Genomic DNA, 12,015 nt, shown 5'->3' with positions numbered 1-12,015 from the left:
AAAGATGAATTGCGGAAAACCACAACCAGATAATCAGCACACACCCGCACCGCACCCCCCGCACCCCCACCACACACACGCGGATAACTTGATTAAACAAGAGTAATAAACATATGTTCTCAAATAAAAGCATTTCACATATTCGCTTTTAAAAACATTGCAATTTAAATTGCTTGAAGTAAAGGAACGGTGGTGAATGCGTGTGTGGAGAGCATTTCTAGAAACTACATTAACATCTGAGTGACAGAATTTGAAAGCATATAGTTTTTCACAGAGTTCTCTTGAAGGGACTTTTAAGGACTTCTTCTTGCTATCCCATTGTGCAAAAAGTTGTTGCAAATTCCTTAAGACACTTGTTATAATTGTTTCAAGTAAAGGCTTGTTCCTTCATTTTCTTCATGATCTATGCTCTTCCCTTTAATTATGTAAATGTAACCTTTTTTCATATATATATATATATATATATATATATATATATATATATATATATATATATATATCCACGCGCATACTACGACGCGTGCACGCACGTAGAATGCACACACACACACACACACACACACACACACACACATACATACACACGCGCGCGCGCACATACAGAGTCATACGCATAAGCGCGTATGAAAATGGTTTTTGTAATACGATGGCGTGTAAACTGACGCTAACATGAACTGCTTGAATGATACATGCTCACTGTTTTCAGAGTGCCAGGATAAATACTACAAGATCACCAGCAATACATGTGTCCAGTGCAGTGACAACTGTGTGTCACAGAACTGTGACAAGGCAACAGGCAGATGTGACGGTCAGTTTGTTTTCCATTGTTACTGCTCTAGCAACATCAACATTAAAACACTACATAAAATGACATAAGTTTAATGCTGAAAGAAAGACAACCATATGCAACAGTGTGTGTGTGTGTGTGTGTGTGTTGTCCCAAATCGGTGTTCCCCAAGGTCAATATTTCCCCAGGTCTATGTTCCCCCAGACCTATGTTAAACTGTACATACACTTTTGGGTGCTGGTCAGCGGTCAAAATACGTCAGTAGTAGCACTGGTCAGCAGTAGTCAGTGGTCAGCAGTGGTCAGTGGTTAGCGCTGATCAGCAGTAGCCAGTGGTCTGAAGTGACCAGTGCTAGTCAGCAGTGGTTAGTACTGGTCAGAAGTGGTGGTCAGTTGTAAGTAATGGTTAGCAGTGGTCAGTGATCAGCAGTAGTCAGTGATGGCCAATGGTCAGTAGTGGTCAGCAGTGAGCAGAAGTGGTCAGTGTCGGTCAAAAGCGGTCAGTGGTGGTCAGAAGTCAGTGACGGTCAGTGGTGGTTAGCAGTGGTTGGCGATGGTCAGTGATCAACAGTGGTTAGGGGTGGTCAGTGGGTAGCGGTGGGCAGTGGTCAGCAGTGGTCAGTGGTCAGCGGTGGTCAGTATTTGTCAGTAGTGGTCAGAGGTAGTCAGCAGCAGTCAGTGGTGGCCACTGCATAGCGGCAGTCAGTGATCAACAGTGGTCAGTGGTGGCAAGTGATCAGTGGTCAGTGGTAGGCAGCAGTGGTCAGTAGTTGTCAGTGGTCATTTGTGGCCAGTGGTGATCAGTGATGCTCAGCGGTGGTCAGTGGTAGTAGTGGTTGGTGGTGGTCAGTGGTTATCGGTGGTCAGTGCTCAGCATGGTCAGCAGTCAGTGGTGGTCAGTGGTCAGCACTGGTCAGTTTCCGACAAAAAGAAAAGATTAAAAACTAGCAAGACGTCATGATCATGTTCAAATGTGATAAAAAGTCACAATCTAGAGATTTTTAGATAGTGGTCAGCAGTGGCAAGTAATGGTCTGTAATGGCCAACAATAGTCCACAGTGGTCAGCTACTGGTAAAATACTGCAAAGACGTCTCAGTATTACATAACCGTCACAAAGTGATGCAAGCTGAACTCAGTCACTAGTGATCAGGCAGTTGTCAAACACAGATATGACAACATAGCGCATTCTGAGCACTTCTGGGTTGCGGTCAGCAGTGGTCCTCGACCTGGGAGGTACAGACCTGTAGGAATATAGACCTGGGGGGACATAGACATTGGGGGATATAGACCTGTGGGTACAAAGACCAAGAAAACGTAAATTGGGGGGAACATAGACCAGGGGAATATAGACCTCGGGGAATATAGACCTGGCGGGACTTAGACCTGGTTTGAATTAAATTTAGGGGAAACATAGACCTGGAGGAACACAGGCCTGGGGGAACAAAAGCTGACCCCCCAACCGCCATTTGTGGCAAACATGATACAAATACGTGATTAGCTATTCAAAACTGAACGTCACACACACACAAACATCACACAGACTAGTTACTTATATGCACCACTGTTGGGAAATGTTATCTCCCAGACAGAAGATACACTGACTCGGCTGACTACCGTACGAAACGTAAAAGGTCTCTGGAGATATAACACGGCGACAATGCACAGAAAATAGAAAGGGAAGTAATCCCCTGTACAACAAGTGATCAATGTATGTCTGCAATGACTGTCGTTTATATGCAGTTGGAAAATGTGTATTTCAACATAATTGCAATTGTGTAGCGTCCACTAGCCGTCAAACGAAACAAATGTATTTAATCACATTCCTGAGCACGATATAAGCTATTAGATTGTTGTTGCTCCGCTGTCTATCTGTACATGTGTGACATATTTACTGAATAAAATTTTGTTTAAATCAAGTGATCAGACACCAGTGATTGCTACAGATGGATGTGAAAAGTAAACAGTTATTGAACTTTTACCGTATATATACATCAAGAAACGACAGCAACATCAGCCCAGTTTGCGTGTCATATATTTTTTGTCTTGAAATAACCGAGACCAATCCTGATGTCCCAGACTGTGTTGACGGTCGGTACGGAGACATGTGCGACAAGGACTGCGTCACAGCTAACTGCCGACGGTGTGATCGGGACACAGGCACAGGGTGTACAGAGTGTACACTGAACAGCAACCTGAAGTCTCCAGACTGTACAGGTTAGTTTGGCTCTGACACTTGAACACATCCTGCTTTTGTTGTGCATGGTTTACCACATGGGTGTGTGTGCGGGATGGGTGTGTGTGTGTGTGAGGGGGGGGGAGAACAACAGCTTACTCACATACAAACTCACATTTATGTATGTATCGCTACAGTAGACCTTGCACATGCTTTTCTTTTCAAGTTGCTCCTTCATGGATAAGTTGTGTGTTCAGCTGTCAGGGATCTGGTGTTACAGTGTGTGTGTGTGTGTTGTGTGTGTGTGTGTGTGTGTGTGTGTGTGTGTTAATGTGCGCGCGCGTGTGTGTAAATACGGGTAGGGATACTCCTGATCAAGTTTCAGAAGACCCCCTCCTGCCTCCTCTAACAAACCGTATAACCTTTGTCATAAAAAGTAAAGATAAGAAAATATGTTTTACGAAGAGCACGGAGATTTCACACAAAACAGTGACACGAAGAATTTCGAACTTTAAAAACAAGGAGACAAGATGATACTGGACAAAAATTAAGAAATAAAAGGAAACCAAAACATTCTCTATCTCGTTTATTTGAACGATTCACACTAGCAGGACAATGTCCACGAAGAGGCTGTTAACTGTGACATGGGTTATGATCCCCATTTTTTTAAGTCCACCAAAAGTGGAAGAAGACAGGCCTGTCAAGAAAGGCCACAGACTCAGAAATGGAAACTCATCTGGAGATGACACGATTCGTAGCGAATATGGTGAGTACAGTGTTACTTAACTCATGATAACGTACTCTGTTAGGTTCGTAACAAAGTTCTTAACAGAAATGTAACACATGAAGAATGGTAAGTACAGATTGTACTGCCGTTTCAAAGAGGCAAAAGCAGCAGAACTGATTGTGATAATTTCTGGTGCATAGCACTGCTTAGCTGTGTGGAAAAGCTCTGCAAAACAATCCTGACTAATCGACAAACGAACTGTATTGAATGTAGTGAAACCATGTCGGCTTTCTAGCTCCCATACATTCATTTGAAAAGTGTGACAGATTTTTTTTTTCTGTTTAAAAAACAAGAACAATTATCTTGTGCTACTGTTGATTTTTAAGAAAACTTTGTGTTGAGATTTTGGTTATGGCAAAAGTTCGTTAGGCAATGGGTTCATGATTAAATATCTCAGGCTAATGTTAATATGTATCACCAGATTGAAGTTTACGTTTTCATCAACGGTAAGCAGTCTTATTTCAATAAATTCAGAATGGGAAAATCTACATCTGTACCGATGCCTGTTTTCTTTGTTCTTAAATGTTCTGGATCCTCAAACTGCAACACGTGAAAATTTATTACCTTTTTCTCTTTGGATTTCCACAGCTATATTGACTTACAGTTTGCTTTTATATGCTGGTGATATTGTTTTGTTCACTGATTCATGTGCTGTCAATTGTAATACCAGTGTTTTAATGTGGGTGTGAAGCGGGGATACAGGATTTCCAAATCATAGAAAACTGCAAGGTGCGTTATTGAAGTATCTATTTCATGTAAGTCATGGCAATATGACAGAAATGATTAATGATTAACGGCGAACTAGGAATGTAGCCAGTATTTGTACATATTAAATCTATAATGATTAGATTTTCTACATTGTTAAGAAAACCCCAAACTAATACGTATTATTCAATCAAAATATATAATGTGCTGCATGATTAGCATAAACAGTGCGTTGTGTATCAGACTGGGCAGACTATATTAATATGTATTGCTGGAAACGGGATACAACACTTGTCAAATGCGATTCATCTTTGCACATAATTATGTTCGGTTTGCTTTTTTACATAATTCTATACGTTTCTGACTTGAAGGTTTAGAATCTATCAAAACATTTTCTTTTACAGAAACTGTAATACTGATTTCAAACGAAATATCCACTAAGTTCCGATCCAGCAGTCACGAATAAATGAAGCCGGAAAATGATCTGGATTGTCCAGCAAGAAACTTTTGTTGTTGTTGCTGCTGTTGTTGTTTTTTTCAGAGACTGCGACAGTTCAGTTGCAGAAAGCGCAAAACACTATCAATTATGAATTCATTTCATTCCAAGGAAGTATACTTTTATTCAGTCGGTTTTTATTCTATTTTGCCGATAACATTCAGGAAGCAAACACGCTTTCATTAAACTTGAGCTAATTTATCAAAGTATGTAATATATACGTTCACCATTCAGTTGGGGTCTGAAAGTGGATTTTTGTTTCGGTAACAGCCACACATACTGTGTTTCTCACGTGTTTCTGTTCATTGATTTGCGCGTACTTCATGCCCACTACTGAGGTTCTTCTTCTTCTCTCTTAACTCCATAAAGAGTCAGTGGGGTAATACACAGGAGAACAGTTCAGCAGGGCTACAGGTTCAATTAAATCTCGAATAGTCTTTGTGAAAGTACTCCATTAACACATGTTTATTTCCTCTTGTTTTTAGAATGCTCAGTGTCTGATTTTTCAGTTACGTAATGTGTGTGTGTGTGTGTGTGTGTGTGTGTGTGTGTTGTTGTTGTTGTTGTTGTTGTTGTTGTTTTAGAGTGTCTGGATGATTCCTACAAGCCTCAAGGCAACACCTTCTGCTCCACCTGCACGTGGACCTGTCACCCAGAAACAGTGTGTGACAAGACCTCTGGCCACTGTCCCCTCTGTCCACCCGGCAGACTTGGTGACCGCTGTGATCAGGGTACAGTATGATAATAATTCGTGTCCAACTGTGACCATCAGAACAGCAAAGGAGGCAACTGCTGTCCAGACTATTCAGGGCTATGATTTTATTATAATGGACTGTCTTACCCACGTTACATCCCCACTCTCTTGGCCAAGAGAGGTTTTGGACAGTCGGCGTTGGGATAGTTCCAAAAGGCCAGTTAGCCTCCTAGGCTACATCACTAAGAGCCAGTTTAATCTTGATAGTTTGATAGTCATAGTCCTTTACAAAAGACTAAACTGTAAACAGATTCCCAGTGCAGTGGAGAAACCACTGATGACGCGGCTCTCGTTTTGCTGTTGGCCCAATTGTTAACTTATGTCATTCTCTGATATTCGCCGAGCGTTGTGCTTTCACAGCGAATTGACAGCATGCTGTGTAAACACCTTCTTTTATATGTCTTGCTCACATCTGTCCACATGACACATTGGACAACCACTGTGATCAGGGTGCAGTGAACAGACGGTTTGCAGTGTATCCGAATCTGGATTTTTTTTCTCTTTTTTTTTTCTATTTATCTTATTTCTGTAACTTTCAATAACATAACATTAACAGGAGAGGCACATTTTGCTGTTGGTAACTTTCAATAACATAATATAACAAGAGAGGCACCACCTTCGTGGTTCATGCGTGATTCCTACAGATTTTAGGAAAAAACGGGTAAAAGGACGCTTCTCAACATTTTGTTACTCAACTGTTGAACAACAGCACACATATGATGTCGGAAGGATGTTTGTTTGCTAAAGTTCATTTACAACTTTTCAATCCACACCTTGACACAGTTGAACACAGAGCAGGTGTACGCTTCTGTCGTCATGTGATTTTGCTGTAATGTTGATATGTACACATTCATTTTTTTGCTATGCAATGCAGTCAATCGTTTCATTAGTAAATAACCATGAAAAAAGATATATATCTGTGATCCATTTTCGGGTATAAAATTAGTAATAATCACTCTGGAAAAGTCCGTTTCTTTTGACAAAATTATGAACGACAGATAGGGTGCATTCTCCCGCTCCAAACATTTCGATCATGACGTGGTCTCAGATCACAATGACTACATGTCTGCACCCTTCTGAAGTCACTACGTGCTTTATCCCAGCCTGTTCTGACCTCTCTTAATACTGTATCTTCGACAATAAAGCCAAACAATGGCTACCCATTCTCGGAATTAATGAAAACACCCATTTTGAAAAAAACAACTACTTTTTCTTCATATATTATTTTTTAAATAAGCGAACGCTGAAATTTGAATCCCATTCCACCATTCAGAAAATGGAAGTCTCGTGTATTCTTCGCGACATTCTCGAGAGAGATATATATCTATAGTAATTCGATAACAGACGCTTTGGTGGGAAGGTAGGGTTGCCCTTGGCCGTGAACTGACGTTTTTGGGCGCTGTGAGTCGTCTGTTCGAAGTATTCTGGAAATGACAAAAATTCAACTATATTAAGTTTTTTCTATCTTGAAAAATAAACACAACAAAAACACAACAGATTATAGGCCCCAAAATCGGAAACCCCAGATCACTCGCGAATGCGTGGTCCGTTTTGAATTAACAACAAACGACGATCTGTAGTTCGTACAACACGTACATCTGTTGAATAGATGGTCGTTCGTGAACATTATAAAATGATTTATTAGGTCTTTGCACAAAGCAATTTCCAGATGAAATGCAGCGGTTGTCTTACAGTAACAATTACAGGAGGCGAAGGAGGCCGCTAAATTCTATTTAGAGAAAGATTTGTGCATTTGTCTTATCATTTACTGCAAATTGACCCCGAGCAACCATCAAAAATCAACCAGTCTGAGTGAAATACTAGCAGAAGTCTCAGGTTGCGTTACGCATATTGTATTCGTGTTTTTCAAGTGTACAAATAGTGGTAAACTTCCACCACCTATTTAGAAAGAAAAAAGTTGTGATGACGACAGACTTAGTTTGATTAGTTTGAAACTTTGATGGATCTAAATTACGATCGTAAAACTATGAAGTGCTGACCTATATGAGCTGCTTAAGATATAATTGCACCATTTCTGGCACACAACTTTTGGTTCGACAAAGACACATTTGTGATGGTGAACAAAAATATGATTTGGACTGTTATGAACTGGTAACCACCCATCCCTTATCTCCCTCCACCCCCTCCAGCATCGGCGTTTTGGGGTTTGTTGGTGATATGTATGAAGGGTTTGCCTCACATGTTGACGTTTAAATTAATGTTCTGGATGAGTGAGATCCCTATCAAAATGATTATGTTTCTCGTATTCAGATTGGCATCCCATTTCACGTATTTTTTCTGTATGTATGATGAAATGACTGTTATCAATCAATGTGTCAACATAGAAGATAAAATCACTACTAAGGTTTCATGGGAAAAAAAATAAAAGGAAAATGGCTGTAGAAACTTTTATTTGTGTTGCTTCTCCATAATTGCTTGTACCCTTCCAGACGTGCACTGTTCTTATTACTTGAACGTATGGAAGAACTGGTTTGTAGAATACTTTTCATTCAAATCTGGTATGGACAGACAACGTATTCGCAGAGAAAATCAAGTTACATACAAACATATGCTGAAGATTATTACATACACTCATTTTCTTTACATATGCTTTACACATATGATCCAAAATCAAGTAGATCATCACTACAAATACATTACGTCATTGTTATTATTATTATCATCATCATCATCATTAGTAGTATCATTAGTATCAATATCATTCGTATTAATCAATTATCATCATCACCATCATCGTAACACCAACACCAACACCACCACTATCAGCAGTAGTAGTAGTAGCATCAACAATAGTAGTAGTAACATAAATATTATTGTTGTTGTTATATTCGAAAGCAACTGAAACATTGTTAAAAACTCTACAAGTATGAAGTGGCTTTGAAACCAATGCAGATGAGCCGATAAGATTTGAAGATGTTTATCGTAAAACAACGTGAAGCATAATTATATATGGTTTCCTTTATCATCATGCCTCTGAAGACCCCCAGCATCACAGGGAGAGAGAGACAGACAGACAGACTGAGAGTGTGTGTACTCATAACATATCAACAATATACATTCGATATCAGCTGGACAATGCAGCAGCTCTGTAACACCATGACTTCAGCTGTTTCAGCCCACACACCTTTCTGTCACACAGGCTGTGAGGCCGGGAGGTACGGACAGAACTGTACAGAACACTGTGGTCACTGTGTCAACCCACAGACCACGGGGTACTGTGACGTCACCAACGGACACTGTCAGTCTGGCTGTGAGAATGGATGGCAGCCGCCGCTCTGTAATGAAGGTATCTGTCTTCAGTGTTGTAATCACACGTTTACTGTTGTATTACATGTACCTCTCACTCGTCCCGTTTAGGAAGAGTGCTCGCTGAGTAGAACGTTTTGATAATTAGCTCACTGGCTTTTGTTGTCACTATTTAGTCTACTACTGGATCAACAGACTGGGTTTGGGTTTTCATTGGAACCGGAATAAGATAGAAAAGAGTGGAAGAGAGGGGTGAGGGGATGGGTGAGGGAGAGGTTGGGGATAACAGCAATGAGTTGACAGTCTACCAATTATAACTGCACATTTTATTATTGGATTATGCCTTCCCATGGCATTTTCCTTGCAAAATCATACAAAACAAAATGTCTTTGGTAGCATAATGACAAGCACTCTTGTCGCCAGCTGAAAAAACCAAACCACAAGGCTGTCACAGGCACAGCACCAGAGGCTTTGTTTCTTGCCACCGTGCGTATGGTGCAAATCATGTTGTGTTCTGTTTGAATAGGCCAAAATCCTTCTCCTCGTCTTGTCATTCAAATTTCCTCTCAGAAATTGTGTGGAATTGTACGGGCTTTACACGGACTTGTACAGTCCAAAACATTATATGCTCAGCTTGCCCTGAACACAAGAGTGACTAGGGTAAATTCCATGTTTCTTGCCTTTGTGTAAATAATGGTTGTGTGGGTGATGGTGCCCTTGGTTTTGCTTGCAGTTGTTTGAGCTATGTTTGTAATTGAATCGAGAAGAACACTATTTGAGTGGTTTATTTGACTGAGCAGTTCACCCATAAAGCATCTCAAGACAACGACACAACTTATAACTGCAGGGCAATCTGAAGAATGTTATCTCCGTCAACGCCAGACAGTTATCTCATTCCTTCCCCTAATTGTAATGGGGGAGAATCCTTTCAAACTTCACTGGATCAAACTACAAGTCCCGATGACCATGAGAATCTAACTGATTGGTTTGTGGTTCACAGTCAACACTTCCATGAAAGGTCAGGAATTTCCTTCCACATCAAGTTTGTGTGTAGCCATGGTGACGGAGAGACAAGGCGACAAACCGAGTGAAAATATAACCTCCTTGGTGTCTGCAGTAAGAATAAACCCAGAAGACTGATCTGAACTCACCCGTAAGTGGGCGGTTTTCACCTCATGTCAAGACCATGGTTCAATTGAATTTATCTACAATCAAGGTACTGAAATAATGAAAATGCAAAATCTGCCTTGATCAAAAGCCACGTCTGTTGATGTTTTACACCATCTAATCGGCATATATCAAGAGTTGATAAATACATTTATGGATAAATAATTCATTGACTATTCTTCTTGTCAAACATCAGTGTTAGCGTTCTTTATTATTCTTATTTGTTTGTTTGTTTACCTGACAGAAGCGGAAAACGGAGAAATAAAAGTCTGGGATTACATGAGCGATTCATATGCAAGCTGCATATTGTTCATATAAACGCATTTTACCAATGGATCTACTTCTTACGATATATACCCTGACATAGGAAGTAACTTATCGCCACTTTGTTTATCGCAATATCAAGACAGTCACAACATAGTTTAAAATGTTCCTAAACTGCAATTGCTGGAGACATTCTCGTGTAAGAGAGCATTATTTCTTCTTTTTACTTCTTTTCTTCTACTTTTTTTTTACATTATGAAAATTCAGATAGTATTGGTTCCCTAAGCCATATTCACTGTTCTCAGGGTAGGAATTATGCTTTGTTGTGAGTTTCAAAGTAGGAAGCAACGGCTTATTTTGAAACGACGCTTACCGCTTCAAATGTGAAGACAGGCATTGGAAAGCACAAATCAGTATATGGAAATAGCTGTGTGTAACAGCGTGAATGGGTATGGACTTCTGCACAAAAAGATTCAACCATTTACAAAAAATGCTCTGGAAAAGAGGACTTGTAATTTCGATCTCCGCCAGCTCTACTGCCTTCAGAAGACAATCACCAAATAAAAAGAATGATTTGTTTGTACTTAGTCTATTTCTGTCCTTTTGAATCAGTTTGTGAAATTAAAAAAACGTGTACGACTAAAGGGTTTGGATGGATTCTTTTTCAGAGTGTTCAGACGGATCTTATGGTAAGGGGTGTGAGAAGACGTGTGGTAACTGCCGAAACATCAGTGAGTGTCGTCACGACACGGGGCAGTGCACAGGACAGTGTGCTGAGGGCTTCACTGGTCTTCTCTGTGCTGAAGGTTGGTGATGCACAACACACACACACAAACACACACACACACACACACACACACACACACGGCACTGGAAACTGCAACTCCAATTGTCAGTTCCTGTTGTCACTGTGTGCACAACATGAACTTTCCATCACTGCTGGTCCAATCACCGCCTAATCTGGAGCAGGATGAACACCCAGCTTGAACAATTGGCCAGAGACAAGGCTGGACATTGCTCGCCTGTGTACCAGCAGAGACATTCTGCAAGAAAGGATCCAGGAATGTCTGTCGATCATCGACATCGCTGGAAAAGAGACTGCAGCCGACACCCTGGGCTTTGTTGAACGCAAACATAGAAACTGTTTTTATGAAAACGACCCAGAAATCAACAAGCTCACAGACATGCTCCGCATGACCCACAGAGATCGTCTCAGCGAGAAGACCTGCGAGAAGAAGGAACAGAAGTACCAGCAAGCCAGGCAGCTCATCCAACAGAAGCTTCGACAATTGAAGAACGATTTGTGGGAAAAGAAAGCAGACATTCTGCAAGCTGCGGCTGACATCTACAACTTGAAGACATTTCACGAGGGCCTTCGCACCATCTATGGACCAAAGACAACTGGGTCAACACCTGTTCGTGCTTCTGACTAGACCACACTGCTGACAGATAAGACTGGCATTGCTCGCTGGGCTGAGCACTTCAATGCTCTCTTGAACAGAGACTCGTCAATATTTAAAGAAGCAATCGCAACGCTCCCCCAAATGCCAATGAAGGAATCTCTGGCAGACCTACCATCCAATGCAGAGATTGCGAAGGCTCTGCAGCAGACCAC

The 12,015-nt window shown here is 40.9% G+C and overlaps 1 protein-coding gene across 1 annotated transcript in view; it reads left to right on the top strand.

Annotated features, from left to right (window-relative positions):
- LOC143299574 (uncharacterized) overlaps positions 1-12,015 on the top strand; it is a 48,349-nt gene that overhangs the window by 15,817 nt on the left and 20,517 nt on the right. The window contains exons 9-13 of the mRNA XM_076612858.1: positions 707-808; positions 2,864-3,001; positions 5,533-5,679; positions 8,863-9,009; positions 11,069-11,206. Of these exons, the coding sequence (XP_076468973.1) occupies positions 707-808; positions 2,864-3,001; positions 5,533-5,679; positions 8,863-9,009; positions 11,069-11,206 (672 nt within the window). The remainder of the gene's footprint in view (positions 1-706; positions 809-2,863; positions 3,002-5,532; positions 5,680-8,862; positions 9,010-11,068; positions 11,207-12,015) is intronic.

This window comes from Babylonia areolata, chromosome 25, assembly GCF_041734735.1.
Source record: "Babylonia areolata isolate BAREFJ2019XMU chromosome 25, ASM4173473v1, whole genome shotgun sequence".
NCBI classification, from domain to species: domain Eukaryota; kingdom Metazoa; phylum Mollusca; class Gastropoda; order Neogastropoda; family Buccinidae; genus Babylonia; species Babylonia areolata.
Note: the sequence above shows the minus strand (reverse complement) of the source record. Positions and strands in the feature narration are given on the sequence as shown.